This window comes from Pelodiscus sinensis, chromosome 6 (assembly GCF_049634645.1).
Source record: "Pelodiscus sinensis isolate JC-2024 chromosome 6, ASM4963464v1, whole genome shotgun sequence".
NCBI lineage: Eukaryota > Metazoa > Chordata > Testudines > Trionychidae > Pelodiscus > Pelodiscus sinensis.
Window position 1 is genome coordinate 82,903,434 of NC_134716.1, and position 19,843 is coordinate 82,923,276.

General features: G+C 44.9%; 1 protein-coding gene across 5 annotated transcripts in view; it reads left to right on the forward strand.

The window, feature by feature from the left end:
- FCHO2 (FCH and mu domain containing endocytic adaptor 2) overlaps positions 1 to 19,843 on the forward strand; it is a 223,517-nt gene that overhangs the window by 137,915 nt on the left and 65,759 nt on the right. For 3 of the 5 annotated variants that reach the window (XM_075932247.1, XM_075932248.1, XM_075932249.1), the window contains exons 11-14: positions 10,172 to 10,250; positions 13,294 to 13,348; positions 17,494 to 17,642; positions 18,842 to 18,853. In XM_075932247.1, the coding sequence (XP_075788362.1) occupies positions 10,172 to 10,250; positions 13,294 to 13,348; positions 17,494 to 17,642; positions 18,842 to 18,853 (295 nt within the window). The remainder of the gene's footprint in view (positions 1 to 10,171; positions 10,251 to 13,293; positions 13,349 to 17,493; positions 17,643 to 18,841; positions 18,854 to 19,843) is intronic. The other 2 variants (XM_014574166.3, XM_014574168.3) reach the window with 1 other exon arrangement.

Consider the following 19,843-nt stretch of genomic DNA (forward strand, 5'->3'; position numbering starts at 1 on the left):
CCTAATGGCACCGACCACTCAGTAGGCACCGAAGGCAAAGTGTCAGGCCATGTCACTCTCCCCCTCACTCCCTGCAGCTTTGACTAATAGTACTGCACTGGAGCAACTCTCCACACTGGATCTTTCAAATAAGATGGCATAGAGACAGGGTGACCCACAACATTGTCCAGTACTGAGATACCTTTCTACTGCTTCAGATGTTCAAGCTGACTCTGCACCACGCTCACCCACCCTTGGCACGGACAGTCCACACCAACAGACTTTGGATTGTTGCTCCCTTCCATCCACACCGGATAGGCAAAGGGTGAGAGAGTTGATTCTCAACATAGCATTCCTTCCTAACAAATGCACCTTCTCCATGGAAAACAACAAAGCCTAAATCTACTCATCAGGCCCCTCAGTATCCGTGGTTCAATTATCCCTGGCCTTACCTGCCTCCTCCCTATCTGACACAATGGTCCCCATAGGACCCTTGGGCCCAGTATGGTCAGAAATATACTGCGTCCTCCACTCCAACTCATCTTGCTTTTCGATCTCCACCAGTTGATGCTCCTAACACAATATTAGTCACAGCTGAAGAGGAACTGATGGAAGAGGAGAATGACTTACCTCAATAGGACACGGAGCTCTCCATTTGTTTTCTTCATTTGATGAGGTAGTCATTGCATTTCCTCACCTCTAGTAGATGACCTGAAACAGTTCCAAGAACTTTTAAAAGGGTTGCTACCGCACAAAACATTGCCTAACAAGAGTTGTATGAGAAGCAGCATAAATTGCTGCAGATATTTACATCCATCTGTGACTATGAAAATTGCTCTCCCTATCAATGAGGCCATTATGGAGCCGTCTGAGACCATATGGCAAACTCCAGCTTCTCTGCCTGCCACAAACGAGTGGCAGAAAATATTATGTTCTGGCAAAGGTGGTGGATTCCCTTTTTTACCATTCCCAGTCCAATTCTTCAATGGTCAAGGCAATCCATCACCCTTGAAGCTGCTTCAATTCAAATGTACACCCAAGATAAAGACCACAAGCATCTAGACCTCTTTGGACGAAGTGTCTGTTCATCCTCTACACTCCAATTCCAGGTTGCCAGTTACACCGCTTTGCTGGCTAATTATGATCACTCCAATTACTCTAAATTACAAGAGCTACTGAATGATCTTCCTGAGCAAAAGTGGCCACAGCTACATGCCATAATAAAAGAAGGGCAAACCATCGGTTGCACAGCGTTACAAGCCATCGTGGATGTAGCTGACATAGCAGCATGAACTACAGCCACCACTATTGTGGTACATTATGCCTCTTGGCTGCAGGCATTGGGGATTCCAAAAATGCTAAATTAGAATAGTGGATCTTCCCTTTGACCATGCATACCTTTTTGCTGCTAAAACTGATGAGGTACTTCATTCTGTGATAGACTTCTGTGCAATGCTATATAGCCGGGTATGTACACACCCCCTAAGGAGGGGAGTAAACGCTACACCCCTTACAAGCGAACTCGGATTGTACCTTTCCAACGGCATGACCAGTGCCCATTGGATCAAAAGGCCAAACACTGCCACAACAGGAAACAAACTCCATAGGAACAATCCTCTGCCACCCTGCCATTTTCCACCAAGCTGCAATTTTAAAGGTGTGGTTGAGGGTCTGAGCAACTTCTTCTCCCAGACAGTTTTGTCCAGCTGCCCTTTTGGCCATTGTTTATGCCCTTTTTACCACCATTGTGCTCAGTTAATTTCAGACCGGTGGGTCCTTCAAATAATACATTCTGCATACATCCCCAACCCTCCTCCTCTCCCAGTTCTCTCTTTAGGGACCCTTCCTACAATCACCTATTACAATAAGGTCAAACACTTCCTTCACCTTGGTGCAATAGAGCCAGTTCCCTGTGTTACCAAAGAAAAGGATTCTATTCAAACTATTTCCTCCCAAAAAAGGAAACCAGGATGGTGGAGGCCTGTCTTACTCAGAAAACTCAACACATATTTATCCTGTACCATAGATTTAAGATAGTCACACTCACAACTATCATACCAATGCTGAATGAGGGAGACTGGTTCTCAGCCCTCAACATTGAAGATGCCTATGTTCATATCACAATTCTTCTTCTTCGAGTGATGTCCCCGTGGGTGCTCCACTATAGGTGTCGGGCTTGTCCCGGCGCCACAATCTGGAAAGTTTTCACCAGCAGTAGCCCCCTCTGGAGGACTGCGCATGCGCAGAGGTGTCCCGCGCCATTTGCGCCTTTTCTGTGTCGCGCGGTCCGACACACCAGTTCCTCCTAACCGTCCACGGCCGCAGATGGACTGGGAACATGCTCCTCTCTTGAGGAGAAATTGTATCGTAAATTCTTCTGTTCCTTCCCAGTTAGCCCCTTCCTACACAGTGTTAGTTATTATCATAGTTAGTTAGTTGTTTAAAAAAAAAATTCTCTTTTGCAGTTATAATTACTGAGGGCCGCTCCGACCAGCACCTCAAGTTGTTTCTTCCCCCGAAGACCGCCGCACTAAACATGCCCGGCTCTCCCGGATTCAAGAAATGTGCCTCGTGCGGCGACACCATGCCAGCCTCCGATGGCCATTCCCGTTGTATTTGCTGCCTGGGAGAGGGCCACATCCCCCAGAAATGTGGTTGCTGTTCGAAGTTGACCAGTCGGGCGAGACGGGATAGAGAAATGCACCTGAAGATGTTACTCTTCAATAAGGCGCTTCAGCCCCCGTCAATAGAAGAACAGAAAGCTTCAGTCCCACGTAAGTCCAGGGACAGAAAAAGCTCTGCTCCACCCAGGAGTGTAAGTGCAGGAGAGGCACAGAGCTAATCGGGCTTCCTTCCCAGACAGGGAGCGGACAAGTCAACCAAAGCCCACGTTTTCAGTATTCTCAGTACCACCAGGTCGTCCGGAATCGGTACCATCATCTGCGACACTGAGTCTCCACGCAGCACCGCAGCCAGATACGGTGCAGTCCTTGGCACCCGGCACCATTGCCACATACGGGACCTGACCAGACGTCCGGGGCGGAGTCGGCACTGATGACTCATCCTGCACCGAGCCCCAATCCGGCATCGTCGACTAAGCCGGCACCGAGAGCCAAATCAGTGCAGACAGTGGAGCCGGCACCAAGAAAGCACTGAGCACCCAGATCAACCCGTCCCCATTCAAGACCTGGGGACGCGGCTCCGCATCGCATGCAGAGCATGCCCGCACCGACCACCCAATGTGTGTGGCCCAACCAGCACCGCCAGAATGGCAGCAGTTATACTCACCACGACCAATAACCCAGGACTCGATTCCACTGGCTCAGCGCCCACCAACGCCTACCGGTGATGCGTCAACAACTTCTGCTCCCCACGGCGATGTCACTCAGTCATCTGTCGCAGAGCAACAACCCACAGCTTCCCCAATGGACATCTCTTCCTCCTCCCCAGACGACGCTGTGTTTAATGATGAACCCTCTCTCGTGGATGATTACAAACAATTCCACGAGCTTTTTAAATGGGTAGCTTATTCACAAAATGTACATACCTCCGAAGCGAAAGCGAAGTCCGCACAATCAAGAAACTCTGCCACGGACAAGGAAGCTAAGCGTCTGGACTTGCTCAGGAGAAAGGTATATTCGTCAGCAATGGCCACGCTGAGGATGGCCAACTACTTCGCCCAATTTGCTAACTACGACTTCGATAATTACTCGAAGTTGGTGCCTTTAATGCAGCATTTGCCGGACTCCAAACGGGACATACTGAAATCCATTGTGCAGGAGGGTTATACAGCAGCCAGTAATGCACTCTGGATATTGCCGACTCGGCTTCCCGCACTACGGCGACATTGGTTGTCATGAGACATGCCTCTTGGCTCCACCTTGCTTCTGTACCGAAAGATCTACATCCCAAGGTGGAGGACCTCCCATTTGATCGGGCCTCCTTGTTTGCCGAGAACACAGATCAGGTGTTCCATTCCGGAAAAGACTCCCGAACTACATTAAGGACCCTCGGGGTGTACACTGCGCCTTTCAGGTGCAGGAGAGCATGGCTGTATAACAGACAGAGGCCTTCTTCTTATACCACCCAAGGCTTCAGGCCTTATGACCAGCATAAACAAAGGCAGTGCCCCCAACGTCGCCACCAGCAGCCTAATAAGCCGTAAAACCAACAACAGCCTCGGCAGCAGGTTTGATGCCCTTGTCAAGGGTCTGTGCTCCATCCTCCTATTGGAGCCTCTCACGAGTAACCAAACTTTTCCACCACCACCTGAGCCCTTATTGCCACCGCTGGTTCGCCATCACCACAGACCATTGGGTCAGGGAGATCGTAACCTCTGGACTCATCATTCCCTTCTCCACTCTACCTCCCTCCAACTCCCCATCTCCGTCCCTTTTCAGGGACCCCTCTCATGATGTTCTGCTGCATCAGGAGGTCATGCGCCTACGTACCATGTTCCGAGTTCCGAGGCAGAGGCTTCTATTCCCGGTGCTTCCTCACCGAGAAGAAGTCTGGCACATGGAGACCGATCCTGGATCTTTGTGGCCTCAACCACCACCTGCAGAAACAGAAATTCAAAATGGTTACTTTGGGCTCCGTCATCCCAGCACTACACAAAGGGGATTGGTTCGTGGCCTTCGATCTCCAGGACACATACTTCCATATTTCCGTCCATCCAGCTCACAGGAGATTTCTGTGCTTTACCCTGGGCAACGATCACTACCAATATGCGGTGCTTCCCTTTGGTCTCTCCACAGCCCCAAGAGTGTTTTCAAAGACCCTAGCAGTCATAGCTGCATACCTTCAATGGGCTGGCATCACTATCTTTCCCTATCTCGACGACTGTCTCCTCACGGCCCCCTCTATGCAAGAGACCGAGACCGCAGTTACCGCTACAAGAGGTATTTTTGAGACTCTTGGACTGATCATCAATCTCCCAAAATCTTCTCTGGTCCTGGCCCAGTCGATCGAATTCATAGGCGCCAGACTGGACTCTACAACCGCTATGGCGTACCTACCCATAGACAGAGCCCACGCCATCCGAGACCTATCGAGCATCCAGCTTACTGCCCCAGCAGTCTCGTACTGTACCTGCCTGAAGCTGTTAGGCCACATGGCCTCTACTATGTTTGTTATAGCACACGCTCGTCTTCATATGCGGTGCCTGCAATATTGGCTTCTGGCAGGCTACAAACCCAGTATTACCAATATCCACAAACTCATCCCTATTCCTGCCCATGTCAAGAACTCGCTCGCATAGTGGCTTGACCCTGCCAATACTCTTGCGGGTGTCCCCTTCCGCGCTCAAGCCCCGTCATTCCAGCTTACCACGGACTCGTCCCTTGTAGGCTGGGGAGCACAAATGCGAGAACATCAGGTCCAAGGCTTGTGGTCCCACCAGGAATCCCTACCCCATATAAACTTCCTGGAGCTCAGAGCAGTTTTCAATGCTTGCTGCCACTTCATCCACCAGATCCAGGGAACCACACTATATGTTCTCACGGACAACATATGCACTGTATACTACATCAATCGCCAGGGCAGAGCCAGATCCAGAACTTTATGTGCGGAATCAGTACGCCTTTGGAACTGGGCGATTCGCCACAGCGTCACACTCACAGCCTCCTACCTCCCCAGCAGGATCAATACCATTGCAGATGCACTCAGCAGATCCTTCCACTCCCAACACGAATGGGAACTCCTCGACTACGTAGCCCGCGATCTTTTTCAACTATGAGGCTACCCAGAAATCGACCTCTTTACCACCCACGACAACAAGAAATGCTGCTGTTACTGCTCAAGAGCGGGCATAAGCAGCCAATCTTCCTGCTCAATTGAGGGACATATCATCTCCTATACGCCTTTCCCCCGATTCCGCTGATACCCCGAGTGATAGGGAAAACACTATCCGATACAGCGACAGTAATCCTGGTGGCTCCCTTCTGGCCTTGTCAGACCTGGCTAACGCAGCTCATGCAGATGTCGCTATCCTGACCTCAACGACTTCCACAACTGCACAACTTGCTCTCGCAGCAACGCGGCAATCTTCTCCATCCAAACATCGACTGCTTGCATCTGTCAGCGTGGCTCCTAACTGGCTCCAAGGCCTAGAACTAACCTGCTCCCAAGCAGTCAGAGACGTGTTGGTACAAAGCAGGCGTCAGAGCACTCAGAGGTCTTACCTCTACAAGTGGCATCGCTTCTGTGCCTGGTGCCAATCACAGGCCATTGATCCTCTCAAGGCACATATCCAATGCATCCTAGACTATATACTCCACTTGCATTCGCAAGGCTTGGCAGTCGCTTCCCTGAGAGTACATATGGCAGTGATTTCGGCTTTTCACACTCCGATAGAGGGTTTTTCCGTCCTCTCACATCCACTCATGAAGAGGTTCTTTAAGGGTATTTCCGATCTCTACCCACCACACAGGCCTACCTCAGAACCATGGGACCTTACCTTTTGGTCACTCTTACTCGCCCACCGTTTGAACCGCTCGCAACTTGTGACTTACAGACTCTCACTATTAAAGTTGCCTTTCTCCTTGCGATCACTTCGGCCCGCCGAGTTTCCAAACTCGCTGCATTCTCCGCCGATCTTCCCCACACGGTATTCACTCAACAGGGCGTCACGCTGAGATGTCACCCAGCTTTCGTGCCAAAAGTTAATTCGTCATTCCACGTCAATAAGCTTATGGTTTTTCCTATCTTTTACCCCAAGCCACATGCTACGCCCGAGGAAGCGCGCTTACATACATTAGACGTCAGAAGGGTCTACTTGGACAGAAGTCCCCGGAAGTCCCCACGATTACTATTATCAGTGGCGAACCGTTCTAAAGGTCATCAACTGTCACCACAACGTATATCGTCGCATATCGTTAACTGCATCACTCGCTGCTACACCCTTAGGGGCAAGCCTCTGCCCTGTGCACCAACAGCGTACTCGATCAGGAGCATGGCTACTTCCGCAGCATTCCTGAAGAACGTCTCGCTACGTGACATATGCTGCGTGGCACCCTGGTCGTTGTCATCCATGTTTGCTAGGCATTATGCCCTTGAGCGTCTCAGAGTTACGGACGTAGCAGTCGCTCAATCAGTTCTTTCTTCTGTGCACAGATAATTCCGAAGCACGATCAGCTGTTCAGATTACTGCTTCATACTCACCTATAGTGGAGCACCCACGGGGACATCACTTGAAGAAGAAGAAATTGTTTACTCACCTTGTGCAGTAACATCTGTTCTTCGAGATGTGTGTCCCCGTGGGTGCTCCACAACCCGCCCTCTCCCTGCTTCGGAGCTCTTTTCTTACTCTGTTTCAGATGTTCCGGCTAGGAGGAACTGTCGCGTCGGACCGCGCAACGCAGAAAAGGTGTGAACGGCACGGGACACCTCTGCGCATGCGCCGTCCTCCGGAGGGGGCTATTGCTGGCGAAAACTTTCCAGATTGCGGCGCCGGGACAAGCCCAACACCTATAGTGGAGCACCCACGGGGGGACACATCTCGAAGAACAGATGTTACTGCACAAGGTGAGTAACAATTTCATCCCTTCCACAGATGCTTTCTCAGATTTGTAGTGGAACCCCATCATTTCTAATGTTGGGTACTGCCTTTCAGCCTCTCCACCCCACCTGGGGTCTTTTCCAAGACACTCAGAGTCATCAATGCCTACATCAGACGTCATGGCATCATAATCTTTCCATACCTGGATAATTGCCTAATCAAGGGCGCTTCATGACAACAGGTACTCAGTATGCTCACCATTACCTGAGACAGCTTACTCATAAACATGCAAAAATGTATGCTGGGGCCCAGTCAGGTTATAGAGTTCATAGTGGCCCTCCTGGACTCCACCCAGGCTAGAGCCATACTACCGCAACACCATTTCACCACCCTTACCAATCTTATTATGGTGGTTTTACATACCCTCGTCATAACCATACGGATATGCCTTCATATTCTAGGCCGCATGGCAGCTATCAGCTATGTGGTACAGTTTGCAAGACTCCATATGCTCTGCCTACAGAGCTGGCTGGCCACAGTCTATGTACCCAACTAACACAGCCTTGCCAAACAGGTCACACTCTGTCTGCTCAGCCTCACCTCTCTTTGCTAGTGGACTTAACCCCACAACCTATTACAGGGCATTCCCTATCAACAGGACAGCTTGTTATACATCATCACAACTGGCGTCTCCCTCATAGGATGAAGCACCCACCTACAATAACACATGGTCCAGGACACATGGTCTCTGCGAGAAACTTGATTGCATACCAACATCCTCGAACTATGAGTAGTATGCAGTGCATACCCGTAGTCAAGAACAGAACTGTCCACATCCTTACGGACAACATTACATGCATGTTTTATATCAACTGCCAAGGAGAGTGCCCAATCACATTCCTGCATGGAAGAGATCAGACTGTGGAACTAGTGCATTGCCAATCACATCATTCCCACGGCAGCATACATACCTGGCAATCAGTACATTATAGCAGACACCTTGCGCCGCTACTTTTCTGAACAACACGAGTTGGAGCTCAAACCCACCATCCTCCACCAAATATTCACCATATGGGGACACTTTCACATAAGCCTATTTGCAACCAGAGCTGTCTGCAACTGCCCACAATACTGCTCCAGAACTGGATTAGAGAAGGGATCGTTTGGGGATGCCTTTTTCCTTACATAGAATGCACCACTCTTTTTTTTATGCATTCCCTCTTTATTCTCCTGATCTCCAAGGTAATCCACAAAATACAAGGAGACTGAGCAGTGGTAATCTTGATTGTCCCGACATGGCCTAGACCACTCTAGTACCTCTATCTCCAGTATCTAGCAGTCTGCCAACCCCTCCCGTTAACCAACATTTCCTGATCTTCTCACGCAGCATCGGGGCCACTAACTCCACCTATCCCCATGCTCGCCAACTCAAAGTGTAGCTCCTTTGAGGTTCCAGCACACTGTACTCGCTACTCTGACAGTGTAAAGCACGTCTTGCTTAACAGCCACCGCTCTTCCATAAGATATGCATACCAGATTAAGTGGTGATGATTCCAGGCTTGGTGTCAACAATGACACCTCCAACCTAGAACCACCACCCTTATCTACTATCCTCGACTACCTACTAGACTTGAAAGACTCTGGACTTGCCCTCAGCCCCCTGAAAGTGCGTCTTTCCACTATCATTGTCTTTCTTGACCTTATTGATGGCATTTCAGTTTTTGCTCATCCTACCACCAAGTGCTTCCTTACCAGTCTTCAAAAACTATACCCCAACACACATGAAGTTACACTATCCTGGGACTTGTAATGATGCTAAACAGTTTGTTCCAATTTTCATTTTGCGGTGACACTCATGGGCAGTGGATATCACAGGCAGAGGAAGGCATTGCCTTTCTGGACTGCCTGACCTAGCCCCATCCATGCACCACTGCAGTCCTCTAGGGCCCTCTGGCAGCATGCTTTTGCAGTGCCAGAGACTGGGATAGGCAGGTTGGGGGCCACGCTGCACTGCCTGAGCTGCCAGCACTGGAGGCACTCTGGCCTCCCAGCGGTGGCGCCGGCAGCTTAGTTGTTATGCGCAGGAGCTTTTTGGTTTAAGGTCCAGCCATGAGGCACAACCCAGGTAAACTTATACTGGTCTTTTGAAACAAATATTTATTAAAAAGTAAAATTAGAAAACCTTAAAAAAAAAACACTTGTTCAAAAAAGCCTCTGACTTCATGGTAACCCAGGATCAATGAACTGAAATTAAACATTAGAGAGATGCTGTTGAATGTTTGTTTACTTTTGCATTTTATTCCACATTAGTAACCTCGTGGAAACTTTGACAAGGCTTTTTCCATTAATTTCATTAGTGTTTACCTGAAAACTATTTTGTCTAGTATTCCATTTTCAGATAAATAATACAATACAAGAACTTCCTTCTTAAATTAACTACTGAAAACAGAACTGTCCATAGCGTTAGAAAGATTCATATTTTCAAGTGCAGTATGGAGGGTGTTTTATACATGCACAGTCTGTGTGTCAAGTTTTGATACTACTTATTTAAATTTGGTAAATTGGGCAATTCTGACTGTATGGGTATTCCTTGGTAAGTCTCTAGCTCATTATAATCCAAATAGTCACATCACAAATAAAATGATGCATCCTGCATGAATATTTCATAGTGATGTTTTTATTCCTTTTTGTTAGAAATCCAGATGACAGACAACTTAAAATAAACTGTTTTATGATATCTAACCAGAGATGCTGCAGCAGTCTCAAATTAAATGTACGTGGTTCTGTATAAAAAGTTGAACAGATGAAAGAAAATTCTCTTAAAGACCCCAGAAAGATGACCAAGACATCATCTACACTAGACACATTTGTACCATAGGGTCCCTAAAGCCCCTTTCTGAACTAGGGATGTCAATATGTGGGTATTTTACTAATCCAGTAGTCAGTAGAATTTTATCGACTACTCGATTCGTCGATAGGCAGCCAGCTCAGTTCTGTCTCGCACAGGGTGTGGTGCCAAACCCCATTGCGGCTCTACAGTTTAAAAGGCAATAGGAGCCAGGCAGCCTGACTCCTGGCTCCTACTGCATTTTAAATTGCAGAGGCACAAGCAGGGGTTTTGTCCTGCACACAGTGCGAGCTGGAACTGAACTGGGCTGCCTGCCCTGCCAGCAGCAGCCCCTGTGCGCGAGAGTCCCAGAGAGGATCTGGGACCAGTTTGAAAATGGTTTAGATAGTTGTACTACTGCTGACCCCAAAGGCAACAGCTGCCTTTTGAAATTTCTCAAAACTCATTGCTTCTAGGAATGCTTCTAGGTATTGCTGTGAACTGTGGGAAAGGTATAAAAAAAAATGCTGCAACTGCAGTTGTTTCCAACAGCTATCATGTGGACAATGGGGCAAATTTGCAATTGTGCAGAGAACAAACAAGTATTGCTGCTATGGTTAAACAGATCATCTCACTAGTTCAGTTAGGAGTGATTCAATTCTCTGATGTAAACATGGCAGAGATAGCTACTGGATAATGACAGCCCAAAAGAAAACCAAGGAAATGCCATGAGTGACCGGGGAGGGGCAGATCTAGTAGTAATACAATGAAAACATTGGTACGTAAAAAAGTAAATATTAACAGCCCCCAGACTGTTTAAATTGAAGAAATCCTATGAATAATATTGAAAACCACTGAAACAGTGGTAAATATAAACACTGTACCAATATTAAACCATACAAAGAAATACTGTCTTGCTTTCCCAACCCTCCCTTTGACACGTCACCAGATAGAAATTTTTATAAAGATTATTTTACAACAGCAAGTTTGCAACTGCTCTGCATTATCCTCTCTCATGCTTTTTACCAAGAAAGTAGCAAGTATTCTTAGAGGCCTTATGTGAGATTTTTCTGGCCTGACTTCTTGTTGCTTTGCTCTTTTCACTGACAAGATATTTTATTGTCAGCCTTTAAATGGGTTTTGAAAGAATTCTGTAGTCTGTTTTTCTTTTTCCTAGATTTTCTTAAAATACATTTTATGGGAAGATTCTGGTCTACTAATTTTCCATCCTTCTGTCCACCTCTGCCCTTTTAAATAGAAAGGGCAGGAGGTGGGAAAATAGAAAAATTACTTTAGAAAGTAACTCTTTTCCCTAATGGTTGTCTGTAACAGAATATTAAGTTCAGTTCTTTTTGTGCCATCACAATGTTTCCTGTATATCTCGTGGATCAATAGTTTAAAACATATTCAGGATGAGGAAAAAATGTCTGATTCAAAACTTTTGGAGCAAGCGTCCAATGTCCATTTAATCAGTCATATATAATCTGCTTTCTTGTTTTATGCTCTCTTCCATGTGAATGTCCGTATTTGAGCCAAGTTTGGAACCAGTCACCTTGTTAAAAGAAACAATTTAGCATCCTAATCCTAGGCTGTTGGTTTTTTTTTTTTTTAAATCAGATTTTTATAAACTCCGACTTCTACATTTTGGAGATCTCCCTGTCCTGTAGTTTTCTATAATGCCCATCAATATAGTGACTAAGCCAGTGAGGGCAATGTAGGCTTGTCCCTCCTTCATTTCAGTGGGCCTCAAGATTGTCGCAATCAAGATGGTCTCCTGGGATAGGATAGTTTTGGTAATTGTGCTTGCATATCTAGAATTTGTGGGTTATGCCAATTGAACTGTAGCAGCACGTTAGATGCAGAGGGAACACATCTCTCACAATGTTGTGTGGAATCAGCATGCCACCTTCACACACCTTTGCTTTAAGTGCATGTAACTTTTGTAATAATGGCAGGTGGTGGGAGGAACTACACAGATAAAATCTAGCAGAATCTGGCAACCCAATGCCTGCGCAATAGTAAACAAAATGTCTCGAGCCACATATAGAACCTCAGTGGGCCACATGTGGCCCTTAGGCTGCAGGTTGTCCACCACTGGTCTGAGCACTTCACACACAAATCTTTTCCCCTCCTTGCATTAGGAGGCTCTCTGTGTATAATTTTAGAATGTTAAAACTATGGCTAAAATTTAAAAAAATAGATGTTTAAAGTGATCTTTTCAGTCAGCATTTAAGCACCTACACAAGTACCTTTATTTTCAAAAGTGTTGAAAGCTCAGTAATTTCATCTTAAATCATTGAGAAGTGCTAGGTGCTCGGTATTTTTGAAAATCAACAGTTTATGTAGATGCTTAAGTAGGATGCAGGGGGCCTGATTTGAGCTTCCCATTTTTTTTTTTAAATCTTATATATTTTAAAACTGAGGAGAAATTCTTGTTAAAGTAATGATACATGAGTGCCACCAATGGAAAAACAAATTACAACCTGCATCATCTGGATTTTTCTCGGTCTTCTATTTAATTATTGGCTGACCAGTCTCTATGCTAATTAGAGTGTGAGATCTTGCAAAATCAAAGCCTGCAATAATGTAACTGAAAGAATAGAAGTAGAAACTGGAAAGAGATTTGAAAACTGAGGCCTGGAGAATGTTAAGTGTTTTACACTTGCTACTGAAGGCAAATAAAATCAATCTGTATATAGTGCATTTTGTTAAAGTTACCCACATTCCAAACCCATTACCACATGGTTAATTTGTGAAATCTGAACTGTCAGAGAATTTGAGCCACTGAGAAGAACTTGAAATAATTGCTAAATAATAACAGGTAACTATAGCTTTCACAAACTGTCATATTGTAATTTTAATCTAGCAACAGTGTCAAAGAAGTCTAAATTCTAAGTACAACAGTTTCAAGTAAAAATACATTATGATTGTACACTTCAGAGGAATAGAAGGGTTTGTCAATGTCATAAATTGTCTTTTTTCTGTTTAGAACATTCCTGACGTAGACGATGAAGGATTCAGTATTAAGCCAGAAGCAAGCCAGAATATCCTTTTTTAATGTTTATACAAAGCAATAATTAAAATGTTAAGTACTCTAAGATGAAGTTCAAACTATTGTTATAACTACTTATATTTTACATGTTCGTAACTTCCTGAAAAATTAACTGTTTGATATTGAAACTTGCCACTTTTCGTGTCAGCCCAGAAGTAAATTTTGCCAGAAACTTTGAAGGAAATCTATTCTGCAACTTTTGACTCATGGAAGCTTAGAAAACATCTTGTCAGTTTTAAGAAATGATTACGATCACTAGCAATTCAAAAATGCCTGAACAAAACATGACCTAGAATTATCACAATAATTACAGTCTCTTTTTAAATTTATAAACTTTATTCCTGAAGGCAAAAAAGAGTAATACAAAGCACACATTGCAGAGGGACATTTTATTACCAGAACAGTGCTACAAGCTGCCCCTCAGGCTGCTGATTCCACAATGAGCATTTGTTATGAGGAGAGCCTCCTGATTTTATCTCTCCAGTTTTCCAAAGCCAGTACACTGCTCTGGAGAAGACTTACTGTTCAAAGGACCCAGACTCTTCACAGATAAAATGGACTGCACATTCTGAAAAACTCAAGGGCCATGTTGTGATCTCTGGGTATCCACACACCCAAGAACAAGAGATGGCAGTGCAATTATCAAATTCCTCAAAGATTCCATTATGACCAACTGATCAGAAACAGAAAACTTTGAGAAGACAGCAATCCAATTCTTTGACTACTACATATCAGCCATCAGCTTCTAGACAACGGATTTGAAACCTTTGTTGAGAATCACATCTCTCCCATCATCTACAACTGAGAAAACTTTCAGTAGAATGGAAGTTGGCAATATCCAAATTTGACAGTCCATTACCATAGATTGGTGTTAGAAATCATCAAAATTGGTTACTCTATGCCTCTTACTTCCAAACCCTCTACCCACCCTTCTTCCGTGTCTCTCTTGAATATCTACTGAAAGAAGAGGTAAACCATCTCCTATTTCTGAGAGCAGTAGAATTAGTATACCAAGTGAGTATACAAGGAAGGGGCTCTATTTCCACTACTTTCTCTCACAGAAAATCAGGAGGCTAGAGATCTAGTCTCGATCTATGCCAACTGAACAAGTTTGTGAAAACGCAAAAATTCAAAATAGTTACACGAAGCACCATAATCCCAGCACTAGGCTGGGGGACTGATTCTAAGCTTTCGATCTCCAGTATACATACATACAAAATTCCTGTGGTTTACAATACCATTTCCAGTACAAAGTTTTACCCTTCCATCTTTCTACTGTGCCTTGAAATATTTTCAAGCAGCTGCCCACCTATGCAGAGAGGGAATCATGATATTCCCCTACTTGGATTGCTGAAAAGCACCAACACTACAGACAGCTATAGACTCTCTCCATGTTCACTAGCTTAGGACTTCCAATTAACATATGAAGGTCTGCTTTAATACCTGTACAATGCCTGGAGTCTATTGTAGTGGACCTCACCTCCCTCAAAGCAATTGCCTTACTATCAGTAAAATGCTTTCTGACTTTACCCTCCTTGATCTCAACAGAGTGGAACACCCAGCCAGATGTCTGCCAGAACCTGCCTACAAATCTTTGACCGCATGGCCATCACAAACTTTGTAATCTACCACGCAACACTACACATTCAGTGTCTACAAGCTTGGCTCCAGACAAATTATGTCCAACACAGGCAGAGCATTAACAAACTCATCACCATGCCCAATACAGTCAAGGTTTCCCTTTTGTGTCGAACAGTCTAGACAGCATCAGTTGGGGGGGGGGGGGGGGCAGACGTTCCTATAGAGTCTACCATCATTCACCATCATCATGGACATATCCCTCCTTGGCTGGAGAGCACATCTGCAAACACATTCTATACAGAGCCAATGCTCTACAGCAGGGGTGGACAATAATTTTTTTTAAAGGGGGCCACCCAGAAGGGGCAGGGCCAGGAGACTTCTTATGCTTTCCCCCCACCCTGATTGGCTTAGGGTGAGGGAGCGTGAGAAGTCTTCCCCCTCCCTCTGTTGCCCCCTAGAGAGAAACACCAGCTGTTTTTAAACAGATGGCTGTTCCCACTAGGCACCCTGTGGAAGGAGACCTTGCATGTTCCTTCTGCCCCCAGGCCAATTAGGGTCTGGGGGCAGGGGAGCATGCAAAGTCTCCTTACCTCTGTAAGACTGTGAGGAGGCTAGAGAGACAGGCCAGCTGTTTTAAAACAGCCTGCATGTGTCTTGCTGCTGTGTGCTCCTGGCAGGGCTGGGACAGGATGCGAGAAACTTTGTGCGCTCCCTATCCCAAGGTCTTGATTGGCCTGGGGGCAGGCAGCACACAAAGCTCCCCCCTCCCAAAGGCTCGCAACAGCTAGAAATAAATGCCAGGTATCTTAAAACAGCTGGTGTGCCTCTCTAGCCGCCACATGCTCTTGTGGGGGTAAAGAGACTTTGTGCGCTCCCCTATCCCCAGGCCCTGATTGGAGGGTAGGGAAGTGGTGGGCTGGATCCAGCCTGTGGAAGGCCCTTCGCCCACCCCTTGCTTTATAGCAAAGTTCCATCTTCGTAGCAGCCTACTGAACTAAGAGCAGTTTGAAGCGCCTGTTCTTATTTCCTACCACTAATCAAAAGCAAAATGGTACAGATTCTCATGGACAATTTAGCGTATATGTTTTACATAAATAGAAAAGGGTGAATATGATCACATTCCCTATGCGTAGAAGTCTTGCGTCTCTGGAAATAGTGCATCAAACACAACGTCCGTGTTGTATAATCATGCCTATCTTGGTGCCAGAATATCATGGCAGATACCCTGAGCAGGAAGTTCTATCAAGACCACAAATTGGATTTTAGTACTCACATTTTCAGATGGGGTTTCTTCCTATAGTAGACCTCTTTGCAACCACACAATTCCAAATACACTCAGTTCTGCCTCAGAGTATGGATGTCAGTGTGTAAAAGGCCTAGGCTCGGTTTATCAGTTGACTACACTCATTCCCCTTATCAGAGGGAGGCGGGGGAGGCTGCCACGAAGCAAGTCATACATATACCTTCTTTTCTGGGGGAAAAGGGACATCCTAATTATGGTGAAACTAAGGTCACAAAGCATTCATGAGCACAGGATCCTAGCATTTGAACTTCAGTGAGTGAAACCTTTTATGCCCGGTGCTTGGCTGTTCTTGTTCTTTGCCGAGAGGTCATCCTGTCTTCACCCAAAGAGTCTCTAAATGAGTTTCAGAGTGAATTAGGCTCAGATATGACCTACACAAATTAGATCCCCGTCACAGTATTATAGCCCATTCCATTAGGTTGCAATCAGTCTCAGCTGCTTTTATTAACAATAATACTCTGACTAAGAACGGGCATGGCATTGTATGTTTTCAAGCTGGGAGAAGCGACAGACGTCATGATACCTATACAATAAGTGGAGTCCTTTGTGTTGTCCATATATCCTTCAGTCCAGTCTTCTACAGTTGAATTCTGCAGTGGAGGAAGAACTGAGGGGCAGTTGGTTCTGTATCACCCTTTATGCATTCTGTATAAGAGCATGAGCATTCTCAGAGCACATATACTGACTTTGTGGATGCATCTAGGTAAAAGACTCCTATCTCAAGCACAATGTACATTCACACCAAATGGAATAGATATGTCTTTAGGAATTCCAGTTACTGTACATGTAAATAACTTCTTTACAGAGAAGCAGAAATTAGTCAAGTTTGGTAACTTGGCCTGTAGTCACAGAGTGAGTTGATAGCAGGGCTGGGAATAGAACTCAGAAGTCTTAACTCTATGTTTTGTGCTCTAGCCTGCACTTCAGACTAATTAATGCTGCTGTAAAGCCTAAGTTTTTCCATTCTGTTCATTTGTACCTTTTAAGTTTGTAAATAGTTGTGTTTATGTACCTTCTGCATTTGTTATATTAGATGCTTAGGGTGAAAGCATCAAAGTTTAACTTTAAAGTCTGTGTCTTGGTAATCTGTGGATGATGATTTTAAGTATCTATTGTCAGACATTTTGACTGTTAGTTTCATGAATGAATAATGTATACTTGCTGCAGATATATATGTTGAGGAGTGTGTGAGAAACTGATTTATTCTCTGTAGAATTGATACTAACACATCAGTTACCTTAACAGAGAAAAACATACCAAAGAGAACCATTTCTACTCCTCCAGTGATTCTGACTCTGAAGATGATGAACCAAGGAGATTCCATGTAGAAATCAAACCTGTGCAGCCAAATAATAGCTCTCACTACACTATAGGGAGCATCACTCTTTCTCCACCAATATCTGTGAGTAATTTGTTCCATATATTACATTTAACAGATGGTTCCTTACATTTTGTTTCACATAAATTGTTAACTTAATTTTTTGTGTGGAAGGTCAGATTTCACTGAGAAAGATAGGTCTAACTCAGGGGTGCGGAACCACTGACCCACAGAAAAATCAGTTAGGGGCTGTACACAAGTGAGAAGTATATTGAGAAGCAGAAAAATACTCCCAGCATTCCCTCCCAGCCTAGAAGATTTTGTGTACTTCTGCCAGCCCCATGGTATGGCGGGGGGAGGAGCGGACCTGGAGTGGTAAGCCAGTGCAGGCTCCCCAATGCTGGGGAGGGGCCAGAGCCATAAGGGTGAGATCCAGGCAAGTTGAGGGCCACATCCAGCCCCGGGGCCTGAAGTTCCCCACCCCTGGTCTAACTCTGAGGCACCAAGCATACATTTTAATTCCATCTGTAGAGTGCAGCATGTATCTTTCCCATATATCTTCATCACCACTTTGTTTTTGGACTTGATTATGTTTGTTCCAGATGTGGGATGTACTCCAGGAAGCCACCTAAATAAATGAAAGGAAAATAATGACTATTATCTTTTCTTCAAGGTCCCCCACAAATATTATACCTCTATTCTGAGAGCCATGTGTAGGTCTTAAATTGTTATGCACTAGTGATCCTTTTTAACAGAAGGATTATATTTATATTATATTGTAAGTGCTTCAAGATAGAGATGAGTACTATAGAAAACCCTAAGATAGATCATGGGAATACATGACTTTACATTGCAGCTTGCTGGGTGTCTTTCTTTAAGTTGATAAAATGATCCTTTTGTATTTGGGGTTAAAACTACAATCAAACTTTATAACTCATGTCAGTGCAAAATGAAGGTTAGAATAAAATTACATGTACATTAAAGAAAATGTTTGAAATGCAATCTTATTTTGTAAAACTAGATTAAAGTCTGGGCTTGCATACTGATGTAATTCATAAAAGCTAAAAATGGCTAAGAACTTAAGACCACTGATAATTGAACCTGGTGATATTCTAACCAAAAAGAGAAGTCAGCCATGTATCTAGCTGTGTTCATCACTTCATGCTGACTCAACAGACATTCTAGGCTTCAGAGCAACACACAGGCTGTATGTCAGTCCTGAGGTCTTATTATGTAGCTATATTAATCATGATTTCCCTTTTTCTCCTGCATGCTGATACCAGAGACACAGTCCTGTAAGTATAAGTATATTTTTTATCATTTTAAAACTAAAAACTAAATGTTGTCTAAGGGAGGAAGAAAGTTCTAATGGATAAAGTAAAATTGACTCCAATGCTTTGAGTTCACTTGCTGTGTGATCTTGTGAATATTAAACCCATTTACCGTATATACTCGAACATAAGCCTGTTTGTTTATAAGCTGGAAAGCTGCGCAGGCTGAAAGACATGCTGGCTGCAGGCACAGAGCCTCTCAGCTCCCATTGGCTGGGAACAGCAAACAGCAGCCAGTGGGAGCTGAGAGGTTCCTTTTACCATTTTTTTCTCTAAGTTTGGGAGGGGTCGGCTGCGGAACATCTCTGTTTATAGTGTCATAATTCACAACCCCCTTGTCTACTTCAATTCAGATTTGGTAGAAAAATTTCTTCTTTGTTTCAAATGTAAGTTATCAGTGAAGGGAGCATCATTCCCCTCTTTTGATTTTTAAAGTTGAAGGCAAAATACAGAAACTGAGTTGCAAACTTAGCTAGTGCTAAGTTTGCAACCCAAGCCATGGGAAGCAGTGTGGGCTGAGGGACTTGCTGGCTGCTGGCACTGCTTCCAGAACCATGGGAAGAATCTATTTCTTCTTCCAGTGATGTCCCCCTGGGTGCTCCACTGTTGGTGTCAGTTCATCCCCATGCCACAGATCGGAGACTTTCAAACAGTCATCAGGTAAGCTGTGAGCAGAGAGCCGCATTCCTGCCTTTGAAGTAGCTCAGGCAGCCTGCTTTTCCCTCAGTTCTTTCTTTGCTGCTACAGAGGGAGCTCAACCCTGTCCTCCTCAGCATGCTTTGCATATCAAAGAGCAGCAATTGACAACCAATTGAGTACTTTAGAGAGTCAGAGAGAAATAATTGAGTACTTTGTATAGATTCCTCTATTTATTCAAACAAAAACAAACAAAAAAGCTGCTAGCAGCTCTTTACTGCAGTACAAGGACAAGATACAAGGACAAGCCATGGCAGC